Here is a 17,690-nt window from a genome sequence, read left to right on the forward strand (position 1 = left end):
TTATTTCCTTATTGCAATTTACTATCCCACCTATTTTTGTGTCATCCACAAATTTGGCTGTAGAGCCTTCTATCTCTGGATCCAAGTCGTTAATGTAGGTTGTAAATAGCTGGGGATCCAAGGACAAAAACCTGTGGCACCCCATTAGTTACATCTGCCATTCAGAAAAAAAAAGTGATCCCGACTCTGTCTTCTATCCATCAGCTAGTCATCTATCCAGGCTTATAATTTATCCCTAATCCTATATGATCCAACCTTGTGAATTAACCTTTTGTGCGTGCACCTTATTAAATGCCAGATAAATTACATCCACATTGCTGGTTACACCTTTGAAGACAATAGACAATAGGTGCAGGAATAGGCCGTTTGGCCCTTCGAGCCTGCACCATCATTCATTATGATCATGGCTGATCATAGCAAATTAGTCAAACATGATTTGCCCTTCAAAAAACCATGCTGACTCTGATGGATAGTGTTTTGACTTTCCAAATGTCCTGATATTGATTCCTTGATGATTGATTCTAACACTTTCCCAACAACAAATGTGAAATCTGCGTTCTTTGTTTTTTAATCGACTTTGCTTGCTTACAGACATTGACCACAAGCTAATTGTTAACCATGACTTTTCCCACACAACCAAATTCCCAAGATACTTAATTTTCTTTGATGTCTGTCAAAAGGGAACTCTTGAACTTGTATTTTACAATTGAGTGCTTAGTAAGGAGTACTTCTAATTTGTGAATTGTAAGGGACCCAGATAATGTTGCAACCAAACTGAGTGTGTACAACAGAATGATGAATGATGTGGTACGTCATTAAGGAAGGTTCATTGATGTACAAATGTGAGGCGATGATGATGTGACTAAATCCCTGCATTCTCACCTCACGTATTATAAAAGCAGCTTCAGCATCTGAGGTTATAGAGCTTACTGAACTATAATCACACTTATTTTAAGCATTTTTTTTCTAGCCTGGTTTTATTCAAGGATAATATTCCACTAAGTTAAATATTTATTTTTGCTAAGGAGTGATTTATGATCATGTTGAAATGCACTGCAGCCACATTTGCTGGAGATCCTTTTATAGAATTAGTCTGTGGTAAGCAAAGCGTGTTTTCTACTAACTAAGAGACTTTTGATGTTGTGTTGGTATAAATATCTGTGACTCAAAAATTGATGTATTAATTACAGTGCTGCTGGAATTCCTCTGGGATACAGACCTGGAAAATATTGCAGATTAATTCATGGTTTTAACAAAACATTCAATATTACAGGAATTTATTGAACCAGGTAGTTGGAGAATGGTTTGTAATTCCTGAGATTCTGGGTGGTTCTGACAAGACTAAGTAAAATAGTTAGGCAGGAGAAGTTAGACTATTAAGTGTTCAAATTATTTCTTGTGGAAACAAAGCTTTCAGATACTGATTGGCATGACAAAGCCCTCCCAGAACATAATTTTAATTTAAATCCTTTCCTATTCCGACCCAAGAATACATTTCAGCCTCAACCTCAAATTTGGACATTGACTGTACCTCACCAGTTCATGTGTGGCCTTCCAGAGTGATGCTATGTGTTGTTGCCAAACTAAGGGCAACTTTGTGCTCTCAAGTCCATTGTCGATAGAAATTAAATTCAGGCTGTCTGCACCCAAAGGTCACTACAGTGAGCAAACAGACAAGATCTTCATCCATCAGCTCTGGGCTAGAATTGAATGTCACAGAAATGGAAGGACCCCTACCAACCCCCAAACCCCATTGTGTTTATTCCATACTACTCATTGCTTTTTCATTCCACAGAACAGCTTGGGTGCAAAAGATTAAAGCTGCTTCAGAACTCTACATTGAAACAGAAAAAAAGAAGCGCGAGAAGGCCTATTTGGGTAAGTAATGCTGTTAGTACTTGTATTGAAAAAGTTTCTTCAGATGTACCAAGTTAAAACTCACACAACACCAGGTTATAGTCCAACAGGTTTATTTGGAAGCACTAGCTTTTGCAGCGCTGCTGCTTCATCAGGTGGTCATAGAGAATAAGATTGTAATATACAGAGTTTATAGCAAAAGTTTACAGTGTGATGCAATTGAAATTATACATTGAAAAAGACCTGGATTGTTTAAGTCTGTCATCTTTTAAAATGACCATGTTGGTTTCTGAAACCAACACTGGCACCTCCAAATCTGATGTAGTCCATCTTCAAATATGTGCTCATTTTTTTTGCTTTCTCGTTCAGTTCGTTCTCAAAGGGCTACAGGCATTGGAAGGCTAATGGTGAATATAGTCGAGGGCATAGAGCTGAAAGCATGCAGATCCAATGGTGAGAATTTTCTCAGTCTCCTGTGTATTTCATATTCAACATCAAACCCCAGAGATAATATCAGCTTTTGGGGTAATAATTTGTATTCTCAAACTGGGAAGTCTTACTATTGCTCTATTTGTATGCACATTTAACAACCATGGACTGGCAAGGTTTATTTAAGTGTTCATAGCCTCCTGAGAGTCAAGTACTTGAGTCATTTTGGGAGTTTAAATTCAAATTTGTCTACCATGCTTTAATGTGTTGGATTCAGAGAATATCTCATTCTCAGTGAGAGTGACCACTGAGTACAGACCAGGAAGACTCAAGATTCAGAATCTGAACTACTGTACTTAGTTGGTTAATCTCAGCTAGATTAATGCTAAGCACACGATAATTGGCTTCAGCACCCCTCTTTTAGAGACCATACACTGTTTCAAACTTCTATTACTGATGACAATGCCGTGACTCTAGCTGCATGTTCAGGTGAAGTCTGGATTAGCTATGTTGCATTCTGTGGAGTCATGTACTCATGGAGATGTATAGCATGGAAACAGACCTTTCGGTCCAACTTATCCATGCTAACCAGATATCCTAAATTTATCTTGTCCCATTTGCCAGCATTTGGCCCATATCCCTCTAAATCCTTCCTCTTCATTTTCCCATCCAGATGCTTTTTCAAAGTTGTGATTGTACCAGCCTCCACCACTTCCTCTGGCAGCTCATTTCATACAAGCACCACCCTTTGTGTGAAAGAGTTGCCCCTTTTATATCTTTCTCCTTTCACCTTTAAATCTATGCCCTCTAGGTTTGGACCCCCCAACCCTGGGGAAAGCCCTTGTCTACTTACTCTATCCATGCCTCTCTATAAGGTCACCCCTCAGCCTCTGATGATCCAGGGAAAACTGAAACCCTCCGACTCTGGCAACATCCTTGTAAATCTTTTCTGAATCCTTTCAAGTTTCACAACATCTTTCCGATAGGAAGATCAGAATTGCACGCAATATTCCAAAAGTGGCCTAACTAATGTCTTGTACAGCCACAGCATGACCTCCCAACTCCTATATTCAATGCTCTGGCCAATAAAGGAAAACACACCAAACGCCTTCTTCACTATCCTGTCCACCTGGGACTCCACTTTCAAGGAACAGTGAACCTGCATTCCAAGATCTGTTTGTTCAGCAATGCTTCCCAGGATCTTACCATTAAGTGTATAATTCCTGCCCTGATTTGCCTTTCCAAAATACCAGCACCTCACATTTATCTAAATTAAAATCCATCGGCCATTTCTTGGCCCAATCATCTATCTGATCAAGATCCTGTTGTACTCAGAGGTAACTTTCTTTGCTGTCCACAATATCTCCAATTTTGGTGTCATCTGCAAACTGACTAACTATAACTATACTTCCTATGTTTACATCAAAATCATTTATTCAAATGGCGAAAATCAGTGGACCCAGCACCGATACTTGTGACACACCACTGGTCACATACCTCCAGTCTGAAAAACAACCCTCCACTTCCACCTTCAAGCCAATTCTGTATCCAAATGGCTAGTTCTCCCTGTATTCCATGTGATCTAACCTTGGTAACTAGTCTACCATGAGGAATCTTGTCAGATGCTTTACTGTAGTCCATATAGATCACGTCCACTGCTCTGTCCTTATCAATCCTCATTGTTTCTGTAGAAAGAACAGCATGCTAACACTTACGTTTTATACATTTACTGGGGTAACTTAATCATGGCATCATAGCTCAGCAAACAGCCTTGCGGGAGTAAAGTATTTTCTCTTTAACTGGATGAAGAGGTTTGCATATTTTGAGGTTTGCTGAATTATTAAATAATAAGCCGTGTACTTTTTTCCTTATCAAAAGAAAATCTTAAAACTTTCTGAGCCAATTGGAAAGTTTAATGATCTTTGTGACAATAATGGTGACTGTCCATGAAGGTTGTTCAGCTTATGGAGTAACTTCAGTAAAAGAGCCATCATGAGCCAGAGAACCAATTAACATTGCTTTAATCTTGGATAAAATCTTGCATGTCAACATGCCGATTAAAACTTAGAGTTTTCAGTTGAGAAATATGGGGTGATGGATGGCATCAGGGCACATAGTTTGTGACTCTGGCACAGGAAAGGAAGCAATTCCCACTGGTGAACATCTGGTGAACATCTGGATAAATCAGGATTGTAAGCCCACATCTACAAACTTAAGGAAAACTTTTAAAAAGTGCCCAAATTCTTGCTGGCCTGTCAGCTGTCTTTCCAGTCAAGATTGGAGGTGTGCATAAGGACCCTGCAGAAGCTCAAACTTTGAAGGAATTGTCCAGGAAATGGAAGATTCCACTGGGCAATTCTCTTTTTCCTGGAACCATCCAAAAATCCCTTTCAAGTTTGGAAGGTTTCGACAAGAGTAAACAAACCAGCTACTTAGGAAAGGTTAGTCTATTAAGTACATATCCTAACTCCTGATGAATTGTTTGACAGACCCCACATTTACCTTACAGCCAGCCCCTGCCACTATCCTGAACCACTCAACCTCCACCACCACCTGACCTCCAGGATCTCAACACCTTTCCACTCTCTGCAGCCAAAACTCATCCTGGACCTGACCTCTATCCTCCCTGCCCCCTGCCAGTCCTGTTTCTTCCAACCAGCATCACCTCCCTGAAATACTGCATCACTTGCCTGGCAGTCTACCTAGTTGGCGCACTTCTTACCTGACATCCTTCCTCATTGGTATCTGACCCACCCCCCAACCTACTTAACTGGCACCCTACCCTGCCAGTACACTAACATTACATACATATACTTGCCCTTTATTGACAGCAGCTGTGAAAGAGGCTATCTGGATTTTAAAATGTCAGAATACCACAGCTGATGACTGTGAAAAGAGGGCTTGGTTTGTCTTCCTGTGACAACTGTATGCTACAAAAGAACTACAAAAGAATGAAAGTGTGGCTCTGCATTTCTGAGAAAGCCCTGAGCAGAATCTGCTCTTGGAAATGCAGAGCTCCCGTCTATCATTTTTAAAAAAAGGGGCAGAGTGGCAGTCTGTGTGGGATAGTTTCTCCTTGAATAGTTGGCCCTTTGTGTGATGTTTTTGACATCATCCTCGGGATTATATTCCTCCCTTGTGGGAGCTCAATCAAGATTCGCTACAACTGGTAGCTGAGATGAAATGACTTTGATAAAAAGTAAAAAAGTAATAAATGGAAGAGGAGGAACAAGAACAACGTGGAAGGTATCTCTTCGTTTGAATTGCTATAAATAACGAGTTAATAAATTGCTAACTGCGCTTGTTTTGCATTAGACTGTTTCTCGGATTTTCATCAGTTTTTTTTCCTATCTCTTGTAGGTAAGAGTAATCCTTACTGTGAAGTGACTATGGGCTCTCAGTGTCACATCACAAAAACCATTCAAGATACTCTGAACCCCAAATGGAACTCGAACTGTCAGTTCTTCATTAAAGATCTGGAACAGGATGTACTGTGTATTACTGTATTTGAGCGTGACCAGTTCTCACCAGATGGTAAGGGTTTTATATCAAGATGAAAATTTGGATATAGATACATTTCTCTAGTAAAGATTGGATTTTCTATGTGGATTCTTTTTGTTCATTAACCTGGGCACAATTTACAAAAATCGGGGGTTGTTCCCCTTGGTTAATATTGCTATTGATTTGATTTAACTTGATTTTATTTATTATTGTCACACATACCTAAGTACAGTGAAAGGTTTTGTTTTGAGTAGTAAAAGCAGATCATAACATACAAGGACATGTAAGATCATATGGTGTTTCGACAGAGTGAGGCACATAAAGTTACGACTGAACAGGAAGTGCAAGATCAACATTGAAAGTAGAGAAGTCCGTTCATCAGAATGGAAGAGGCTGTTCTTGAACCTGTTGGTGTATGTGTTTAAGCTTATGTACCTTCTGCCTGATGGAAGAGGTTGAAAGAAAGTATAACTGGGATAGGAGGGGTCTTTGATGTTGGCAGCCTTTCTGTAGAAATGAGATGTAGATGGAGTCCAAGAATGGAAGTTTGGCGCTCACCATAGTCTGGGTTGTGTACATAACTTTCTGCAGTTTCTTATCGTCTGGTCACAGCAATTGCCGTACAAGTTATGCACCCAGCTAGAATGATTTCTATGGTGCATTTGTAAAAGTTGGTAAGAGTCCTTATGGACATGCCAAATTTCCTAAGCCCCCTGAGAAAGAAGATGCAATGCTGTGCATCAGCATGACCCAGTCAGCTCACTCTCCATGATCCCAAGTAATGCTATTTTCAAACCATGGCCAGAAGTGGCAAAATGTCATAAAAATCTGCAACATTGTATTTGAACTAGTCAAGAGTGTGTTGCTGAAAAAACACAGCAGGTCAGGCAGCAGCCGAGGAGCAGGAAAATGGATGTTTTGGGCAAAACCCCTTCATCAGGAATCAGGCTGTGAGCTGAGCAGGTGGTGAGATAAATGGGAGGGGGGTGGTGGGACTGGGACTGGGGCTGGGGGGGAATGTAGCTGAGAGTGTAATAGATGGGCTCACTAACTTGTTGTAAATAAATTCACAAAAGTAACCAGCACCCGTATGCAACTGTTTTGAAATCTAAACACTCAAAATGATACTTATATCAACAAATAACTCACATTACATCACAATATCAACTTACGATATTTTACAAAGATGGATGGATGTTATTGCCATTGCCAGGTGCTTTGGCGAAGGTACCTGTCTTAGAATATCTTTCTAGAAATCAGGGGGAAGGATCATGATATAATTCAAGAAATTAACATTGATAAAGAGGACACTTTGATCTGTCAGGTTTAAAGTAGATACATCAACAGGCCCATATAAAATGGCAGGGAGGAAATGTGAGACAAGGGAGGAAATAGCAGGGGTGCTGGCAAACGTTTTCAATTCCTGTCTGGCCACAGGAAAGAGGCTGGAGGATTAGAGGACAGCCAATGTGGTACAATGATTCAAGAAGTGAGGAAAGGATCAGCAGGAAGTTATAGGCCCATCAGTCAAAAGTCAGTTGCGAGAAAACTATTGGAAGCAATTCTGAGGGACAGAATTAATCTGCATTGGAAGAGGCAGAGAATAAACAAGGACAGTCAATATGATTTTTTTTAAAGAAGTAACAGAGGATTGATGAGGGCAGAGTAGTTGATGTGATCTTTAGGGACTTCAGTAAGGTGTTTGACAAGGTTCCCCATGAGAGACTAATTAGCAAGGTTGAATCTCATGGAATACAGGGAGAACTAGCCATTTGGATACAGAACTGGCTCAAAGGTAGAAGACAGAGGTGGTTGTGGAGGGTTGTTTTTCAGACTGGAGGCCTGTGATCAGTGGAGTGCCACAAGGATCAGTGCTGGATCCACTACTTTTCATCATTTATAGAAATGATTTGGATGTGAGCCTTAGGGGTATAATTAGTCAGTTTGCAGATGACACCAAAATTGGAGGTGTAGTGGACAGCGAAGAGAGTTACCTCAGGTTTCAATGGGATCTTGATCAGATGGGCCAATGGGCTGAGGAGTGGCAGTTGGAGTTTAATTTAGATAAATGCGAGATGGTGCATTTTGGGAAAGTAAATCTTCGTAGGACTTACACACTTAATGGTCACGTCCTACAGCGTGTTATTGAACAAAGAGACCCTGGAGTGCAGGTTCATAGCTCCTTGAAAGTAGAGTCATAGGTAGATAGTGAAGAAGGCATTTGATATGCTTTTCTTTATTGGTCAGAGTCTGGATGTAGGTTTGCTCACTGAGCTGGAAGGTTCATTTTCAGATGTTTCATCACCATACTAGGTAACATCTTCAGTGAGCCTCTGAATGAAGCATTACTGATGATTCCTGCTTTCTATTTATGTTTGGGTTTCTTTGGGTCGGTGATGTCATTTCCTGTGGTGATGTCATTTCTAATGGTAATATCATTTCTTGTTCTTTTTCTCAGAAGGTGATAAATGGGATCCAAGTCAATGTGTTTGTTGAAAGAGTTCCAGTTGGAATGCCGTGCTTCTAGGAATTCTTGTGTGTGTCTCTATTTGGCTTGTCCTAGGTTGGATGTGTTGTCCCAGTCGAAGTGATGTCCTTCTTTATCTTTATGTAAGGATACTTGTGAGGAGGGTCATGTCGTTTTGTGACTAGTTGATGTTCATGAATCCTGGTGGCTAGTTTTCTGCCTGTTTGTCCAATGTAGTATTTGTTGCAGTTCTTGCATGTTATTTCGTAAATGACATTGGTTTTGCTTGTTGTCTATATAGGGTCTTTCAAGTTCATTAGCTGCTATTTTAATGTGTTGGTGGGTTTGTGGGCTACCATGATACCAAGGGGTCAGAGTAGTCTGACAGTCAGTTCTGAGATGTCTTTGATGTAGGGGCGAGCATCTAGGGTTTCTGGATATGTTTTGCCTGCTTGTTTGGGTTTGTTGCTGAGAAATCGACGGCCTGTGTTTATTGAGTTCTCATTCTTTTGGAATACACTGTATAGGTGATTTTTCTCTACTCTGCGTAGTTATTCTGTGCTGCAGTGTGTTGGTTCATTGAAATAATGTTCTGATGCAGCTTTATTTGTGGATGTTGGGATAATTACTTCTGTAATTCAATATTTGGTCTGTATGTGTTTTCCTGTAGACGATGGTTTAAAGTTCCCCATTAGCTGTTCGCTCTACTGTGACATCTAGGAATGGCAGTTTGTTGTTGTTTTCCTCTTCTTTTGTGAATTTTACGCCAGTAGGGTATTATTGATGATCTTGAAGATTTCCTCTAATTTGGTTCGTTTAGTGATGACAAAGGTGTCGTCAATGTAGCAGACCCATGTAGCGGCTGTAGAAGACATTGGTTAGGCCACTTTTGGAGTACTGTGTGCAATTCTGATCTCCCTGCTATAGGATGTTGTGAAACTTGAAAGCATTCAGAAAAGATTTACAAGGATGTTGCCAGAGTTGGAGGGTTTCAGTTTTCCCTGGAGCATCAGAGGCTGAGAGGTGACCTGAGAGGTTTATAAAATCATGAGGGGTATGGATAGGATAGATTGACAAAGTCTTTTTCCTGGGCTGAGGGAGTCCAGAACTAGAGGGCACAGGTTTAGGGTGGATTTGTCTGGAAGTCTGTGCCCAGTGGGATCCTTGGGGATTAGTGTCAGGGCCTTGCTGTTAGTGGTATATATAAGTGATTTAGATTTGAACATAGGAGGATTGTGGATAATGTGAAAATTGGTAGGATGGTAAATAGTGAGGATGGTCGTCTTAGAATACAAGAGAATAGAGGGGCTGATCAGTGGCTATTGAAAGTCAATCCAGATAAGTTTCGGGTATAAAGCAGGCCAGACAAGGCAAGGAGATACATGATGAATGGTAGGACCCTGGAGAGGACTGAAGGTCAGAGGGACCTTGGTGTGCACATTCACCAGAACCTTAAGGTAGCAGGTTGGGCACATAAAATGTTTAAAAAGGCATATAGGATATTTGCCTTTATTTAACAAGGCAAAGATCATAACTAAGAGCAGGGAGTTTATGCTGGAGCCAGATAAAACATCAGCTCTGCCTGCTTGAGTATTGTGTGCAATCCTTTAATCCAAATTATAGGAGGAATACAATTGCAGTGGAGAGGTGGTAGTGGAGACCTATCAGGATGTTGGCTGGCCTGGAGAGTTTTAGTCATCAAGACAGACTGAGATGGTTTTATTTGGAGGAGAGGTGACTGAAATGGGGGACATGATTGAAATATATAAAATTATGAGGGGCATAGATAGGAAAGAACATTTTCCTGTAGTGGAGCAGGAAATGATATTACCATTAGAAATGACATCACCACAGGATCAATGATTAGGGGCCAGAGATTTAACATAAGGGACAGGATGTTTAGAGGAATGTGAGGTAAACCTGTTTGACCCAGAAAGTGATGAAAATCTGGACCTCGCTACCTAGAAGAATGGTAGAAATGGAAACCCTCATAATATTTAAGAAGTATTTAAATGTATACTTGCAATGCCAAGGCTATGGGCCAAAAGTGCTGGACGCTGGGATTAGAATAGGTGCTTACTTTTGACTGGCATGGACTTAATGGATCGAAGTGCTTTTTTCTGTGCTATGTATTTGTGTGACTTCAAAAATATATTGCCAGTAATATATACACCTTTGTTCTTTAATTTTTGGGTTAAAGTAAGATTTTATTATAAATTCTCTCTATGTTCCTATACCTCAGATTTTTTGGGGCGTACTGAAATTCGTGTTGCTGATATCAAAAAAGACCAAGGCTCTAAAGGACCTGTTACAAAGCGACTTCTGCTGCATGAAGTCCCTACTGGCGAGATAGTTGTTCGTCTGGATCTTCAACTTTTTGATGAAGCATAAAAGTGATATACTGTATATGTGTATTTCTGTACTTTGAAAAGCCATATATGGCAACTTTATCAAGTATGTGCAAAAGCTGTCTAGGAATGCTGCAACATTCAATACTGCAGTGTCCATGGAACATATTTTGTGTACTGTTTTATACGTAACACTTAAAAACATGGAATTACAGTTTGTAGATGTCTCTTCCATTTGTTAATGCATTGCTTTATCGTCTCCACATTCCAATTTAAAATTTTCAGATTATGTGATGATAAACATAATAGCAAGGCAGGTCTTGAACTGGTTTGTCCAAACCTTGGCCCGTGGTTCTCAACTGAACTGATTTGGTTCTGAGGTGGAAGTTTAGTGACTTGCACAAGTTTTTATAGGGGAAATTATAGAAGTCAAACTGTATTTTTGGTAATCTTCAGGTTGGGGTGAGAAACATGCATTTTTGACTGTGTCCTAACATAGGATTACATTTGCAGGTAAGGTTATATGACTGAGAAACTGGCTATTCAGCCTAACTGGTTCATGCTGATGTGTATGCTCCACGTATGAACCTCTTCCTATCTTTCTTAATCTAAATCTATCAGCATAACTTTTTAGTCCCTTCTTCGTATGCTTCATTAAATGAAGTTAACCATTTTGCCTCTGAGCACTTGATTCAAACATTTTTTAGATGTCAAATTTTAAAACCAAAGCACCAAGTCAAGGTGGTATCTCACTAATTACTATAAACCAGTTCAGAAGAACTTTTAATCGTAACTTAAGTACAAAATGCAGAGTTGATAAAATGAAACCTGTGACCCTTATAGAGCACATTAAAGAATAATTCATAACTTATTGATTCCTTGCCATGTGAATAATAAGAATATTTACTTAACAATTTTAGGCACTTTGGTCAGTGTCTCCTTCTCATGAAAAAAGTTTGTTTAGAAATTGGATAGAGACTTGTAAACTTTGTTTGAAGTTCAACTTCTTACTAGGCTCTTCGAAGAGAACAGATTTCTCAGTCAGTTCACCAGATGAACCAACAAACTAGGTGAGGTACTGGACTAAAGAAACTCAATCTACCTATAATATCACAACAATTCTAAGAAGCTTAACAAGGAGCGTCATGGCAACTTGTTTCATCCACTCTAAAGTAATACTTATATTCATGGAAAGAGGAAGAGGGAAAACCTATAATTAATTTGAAGAATTAAAAAATGATGTCTACATGTGTTGCTGACTGAACATCTTGGAATCTTTATTGCACTTTTAGACTTTGAACAAACTTAAATTAACAGATTTTATGCATAGTCCCATTATATCCCATAAATACTTTTCATTAATGAGCACTATTAGTTTTAGTTTGGTGATAAAAATGTTTCTGCAGTATGTGAGGGATGAAAGTTCCAATGATTTGCAGTATTTGGTTTAAAAAATCAGTTCAAGTAGTTGTCACTGGTTTTTTGTTTGAAAATCATATAGAAATTCTTTGTTGACTTATCAAATATCTTTAATAATTATTTTTAGTTTTGTCTTGAGAATAAAGATTCAAGACACAAGACCAATAATATAAATTACATCCCCTCCAAAAAATTAAAATCACCTGAAAAGCTAAATAATTTTTAATGTCAAGTACAATCTTGTCCCATTAAGAAAATGTGACTGCACTGATTCTTAGTTAAAGGTGGTAAACATCAGCAAAATTAGATTTCAATATCTCAGATTGAATAAGTGTAGACTGGAAAAATAAAAGTAAGAGATTAAGATAATTAGCTATCACATTCAAGAAAAGTGAAAAAGCCAATCTTATGACATATGAGAGGACTTCAGTTTTTATTCTAGTCTGTCTCTTTTTGCACATTCAGTTGTTTAATATATGAAGCACATTACTTAATACTAATGACTACTTTTCCCCTTTAAAAGAATTTTCAAAATTTGAAAACATTAATTTAATACCTGTTGTATTTTTAAGAAGGTAATTCCACTTATGGGTAGATGGACCATACCATTTTTATTCAAGCTGTACTATATTTTTAAATTAATAAAACTTCAAAGGCTACAATATGTGCCAATTGTTTACCAGCACAATGGTCACTTACAAAGGTAAACTGTTGAGGAACTGTAAATTTGTGCATAGATTATTTTCAGTTATTACTTAAAGATCCTTTTTTAAAAATCTTAACTAGCTTAATTTTTCCTTGTTTCAGCACTGGATTGACATTACTATTTCTGTTAAAATACAAATATGACTATGATTGGCAGAATAAAATAATGATAAACACTCAGCACTTTGAATTAAAACAAAACACCTAAATTATCAGTTATTAAATTATTATTCCAGTAAATAACTAGTAAGCTAAATTTGTTTTGCTAATTTTTCTATAAAAGCACTATATAAGCATTAAAGGGTAGTAATTTATGACTGTAGGTGGAATTAAAGTCACTTATGCTCCAGAAATATTTTATGGCCACTGTAGCAAACTATTATTTTGCATTCATTTCATGTTGGACCTTGATGCAGTTTTTTGAATGAGAGAGTGTGTAGTTTTATTGTGTGTAGGTACATTTTTCACGAAGGATAGTTATTTAAAGTGTATTTTTAAGCTTTCGCACAATTCTGAAACGTCTTTATCTCCAATTGTCAAATAAGAACTTTAAGCAAATCTAATATCTAAACAATATTTTTCACGTTGTGCAAATCATTTGTTTAAATGGTCAAATATTGTCATAAATATAAGCTATATACTGCTTACATTTAATTTTTGTGGTCATTTCCTGAGTAGTTTTTGAGCCACTTTTTGTTCAAAGTCCAACCTGACAAGATCCGTTTGTTGAATTCCTTCTATTCAGATTCATAGTGGATTTTGTCTAGTCAACTGTTATTTGGGAAAAGGTTTTTATGGTTCTTTTCCTTAAGTTAAAGGATTTGACGATGGGTCTATACAGGTTTTTCATATTTTTAACAACCACAAGGGCATCATATGTATATGCAGAGTTCTCAGTAAAACATTTGCTTGTTTATTCATACAGGTCCCTCTGCTATAATGCACGTTTTGTTAACAAATTTGCTGTAATGCAATTGACAAATTGGGGACACGGTTTCTAAAGCGCAAACTTTTAAAACGTGTTGGCTGTTAAGCAATTACATCGCCAACACTTTAGAAACGGTGCTTAGTGTGATTGTTCTATAATATTGTACAAAAATGCAACTACCACATTATAGAAGAACAGTATATTTTTCTGTACCTCAGTGAATGCTTACAGGATATAATTTGTGGAATTATTAGTTGCACAAGTTTTGAAATCAAAACATTGGTGTAGTGTTTACATGCTCACCCTTGTTTGGAAATTAGTCTTAGCCTCTCCAAGACTTTTATGGGGACCCTGAAACATGTTCTTAAAATTTAATTTTTCAAAATTAATGGCATATCAGTGATACCCCTGTGCTGGTTAAACAATTCTAAGCCTCATGAGTTGGAGCTTTGGCAGTGTGGCTTAATTCAGTTGTTATGGTTATTCAATGCTGCCCTACTTTATTTCAACAGTTGTTAATCATTTTGAACTAACAGTGTTACTACTTAGAATGTGAACACTCTATTGCTGATTGTGTTGTTCAGCTTTTGCACTTTGTTGTCAAAATAATGGTATTGTTAGTTTGTTTTTGCATAATATTGTCTGTAAAATACATTGTGATGTAACTAGTATAACTTACATAAGCTAAAACTTTTCCTATCTAATTGAGGAACACATTGTGAGCATAAGAACTCTGGGAGTTTTTGAACTGGAAGCTGCACTTTTAGAACGCAATTCAAAACTTTCAAACCCAAACATATTCTATTATTATTTGTATGGGAATTGTTAGTAACATGTCTAAGTTTTTAAAAAAATTTCTTTTTGTACTAACAAATGTTATGCCACACTTTAATGGGCAGGTGCATATTCTAACCATTGTCTCAATCATTAAAGAATCAAAGAACAAAATACTCAAGTCAGAAACTAACAATTCTGCATGTGCAAGAATTTCTGCCTATTTGAACCTTACAAATTTTCTGAAGTTATTAAAAGATGGAGTTAAACATGCAATCCCCGTATGTCATACAGAATTACCACAGTAATTTGATTGAAGGGATGCAACCACTATTTAATAATTTACAATAAACATTTGATGATGATCTGTAGTGGGCATTTTTTAATAATGAACAGTTGAGGCCAAAAGTCTGTCTATTCTCTATCTTCCTTAGTGTACCAGGCCATTATATGTTTTTTGGTTAGTGTCCTGGAAGCATGCTGAATGTTTTCTAATTTTGAGGATGATGGGAGAAAAGCATTTCATTAGTTTGGAGCCTTCATTTACAGTAGACTGTAAACTATTAAGTCAGTGCTGAGAAGCAAGAAAGTATAACCAAACTTTCATTCACTGCAGAGCAATGCTACTCCAATTAGGTTTTGTAGTGATTACTCTGAATAGGAAAATCTAATTTTGCCTTGGGGAAGGATTGTCTTACTAAACTTTTGCTGCTGTGAACTGTTAAAATGTAAATTAGAACAATGAATTAACGATGAATACTGCAACCACAGAGGTTGAGCTAAACTGCTTGCTCTACTATATATGTGGGATAGGTACATTGTTTAACTGTAGAGTCTTGATAGACTTGTGTTTGAGAAGTATGAATCTCCTAAGCCAAACCAGACACTATATAGCCAAATGTTACATGTTTACTGAATTGTAAATCACTGTCAGAGTGCACAGCTATCATATTTGTGTTCATTGTTCTCCTTGTCACTGTTTACATATCAGCAATTTCTCTCTGACGGGTTATATTTCTCTTAGCTTAAGTATTTAAGTGTATTTTCAAAAAGTAAAATAAACTTCTACAAGTTAACACTGAGCTTCATTTAATGAAAAGGATAATTCAATCTTTCTTTGGGGCTATAGTGAAGTATCTTGGAGATGGTGAGGACTGCAGATGCTGCAAAGTCAGAGTTGATAAAGTGCAGAACTAGAAAAAGCACAGCAGCTTTTGACCTGAAATGTTGACTTCTGCTGCTTGACCTGTGGTGCTTTGACTGCAGTGAAGCAAAAATATATAAACCACTTTATTAGTCATAGCGATGTACAGCATGGAAACAGACCCTTCGGTCCAACCCATCCATGCAGACCAGACCCAATCTAGTCCCACCTGCCAGCACCTGGCCCATATCCCTCCAAACCCTTCCTATTCATATACCCATCCAAATACCTCTTAAATGTTGCAAGTGTACCAGCCTCCACCACATCCTCTGGCAGCTTATTTCATACATGTACCACCCTCTGCATGAAAACATTGACACTTAGATCTCTTTTACATCTTTCCCCTCACCCTAAACCTATGCCCTCTAGTTCTGGACTCTGACCCCAGGGAAAAGACTTTGTCTATATATCCTATCCATGCCCCTCGTAATTTTGTAAACCTCTATAAAGGTCACCCCTGAGCCTCCAACGTGCCATGGAAAACAGCCCCAGCCTGTTCAGCCTCTCCCTGTAGCTTAAATCCTCCAACTCTGGCAACATCCTTGTAAATCTTTTCTGAACCCTTTCAAGTTTCACAACATCTGTCCGATAGAAAGGAGACCAGAATTGCACGCAATATTCCAACAGTGGCCTAACCAATGTCCTGTACAGCCGCAACATGACCTCCCAACTCCTGTACTCAATACTGACCAATAAAGGAAAGCATACCAAATACCACTTTCACTACCCTACCTACCTGTGACTCTACTTTCAAGGAGCTATGAACCTGCACTCCAAGGTCTATTTGTTCAGCAACACTTCCTCAGACCTTACCCTTAAGTGTATAAGTCCTGCTAAGATTTGCTTTCCCAAAATGTCCTTTTCCATCAAATAAAATACCTTGTCCTTCCCATAAAGCATGAATTATAAAAATGGAAGGCAATTTCTAAATTCCTGCAACAGAACATTTAGATTGACTACCGTAAGCAAGCAGGTACTGGCCAAAATAGCAACTGCAAGATGTTCCAATCCACAGTCCACCATAGAGTTATTACTTTCCTAAACTTGCCATGTTTAAATTACGTTATCAACTAATTAACTTAATGTAAATAAAGTCATTAAATTTGGGTTGTGATGAGCATTATTTCAATAGGAAAGAATAATTACTGATTATTCTAAACTGTTCTATGATTGAGTTGCATATAACATTTGTATTCCTTAGTATCCTACATTACTTGAAGGCACCTTGGCTGAGATGTAAAACCAAAGTCTAGATAGCCTCTTCAGGTGAGCATAAATCCCATGCTCAAAGACAAAAAAAATTCTTGCTTTATTTTAGGGGAGGGAATGGCCTAGTAGGATTATCGCTAAACTATTAGTCTATTGTTGACTATGAAATCATTGTTGGAAACAACCATCTGCATCACTATTTAGGGAAGGAAGCTGCCAACTGTACCTGGTCTAGACAAAATGTGACTCCAGACCCACAGTAATGTGGTTGACTCTTAACTACCTTTTTAGAGATAAAGATGGGCAATAAACATTGGCCAGCCAGTGATGCCTGTATCGCATGAATTAATTTTTAAAAAATTGTGTGTTCTCTTGTTCTGAGCAAATTGGTTTACTGTAACACTACCAAGACTACCACTCATGAAAGATGCAAGTCTGAATTTAATTTTGTTAATAACAGACATCTATCTGAAGAATTAAGTGTAAATTATTCTCTGCACTCAGGGCAACACAAACAGTAATGAAAATGACTTTCCCCATCATTGAAAAAATATAGATTTAACTAGTACAGGTATTGAGAAGCATTGTTTAGAAATTTAAACGAGACAGGTCGACTGAAAGCATTGCCTGAAGAACTCATCCAATGAACAGTTGTCACACCTCAAATCCTAACCACTCCAGCAACAAATTTCATGCCTTTTTCTGAAGGAGAAACTTCAACTTCTCCAGTGTAATTTCCACAGCACTATTTTTTAGCATTACAGCATCTTCATATGGAAGACCCATTTGGAAGTATGCTAACTATCTCACACTTCCAGTTTCTAAAACCTATGAAAAAGATGACAAAAA

General features: G+C 38.0%; 1 protein-coding gene across 1 annotated transcript in view; it reads left to right on the plus strand.

Moving 5' to 3' along the window:
* itsn1 (intersectin 1 (SH3 domain protein)) overlaps positions 1 to 15,504 on the plus strand; it is a 207,869-nt gene extending 192,365 nt beyond the window's left edge. Inside the window, exons 39-42 of the mRNA XM_043701257.1 lie at positions 1,796 to 1,878; positions 2,227 to 2,310; positions 5,647 to 5,820; positions 10,497 to 15,504. Of these exons, the coding sequence (XP_043557192.1) occupies positions 1,796 to 1,878; positions 2,227 to 2,310; positions 5,647 to 5,820; positions 10,497 to 10,645 (490 nt within the window). The 3' untranslated portion in view covers positions 10,646 to 15,504. The remainder of the gene's footprint in view (positions 1 to 1,795; positions 1,879 to 2,226; positions 2,311 to 5,646; positions 5,821 to 10,496) is intronic.
* The last annotated feature ends 2,186 nt before the right edge of the window (positions 15,505 to 17,690 follow it).

This window comes from Chiloscyllium plagiosum, chromosome 12, assembly GCF_004010195.1.
Source record: "Chiloscyllium plagiosum isolate BGI_BamShark_2017 chromosome 12, ASM401019v2, whole genome shotgun sequence".
NCBI classification, from domain to species: domain Eukaryota; kingdom Metazoa; phylum Chordata; class Chondrichthyes; order Orectolobiformes; family Hemiscylliidae; genus Chiloscyllium; species Chiloscyllium plagiosum.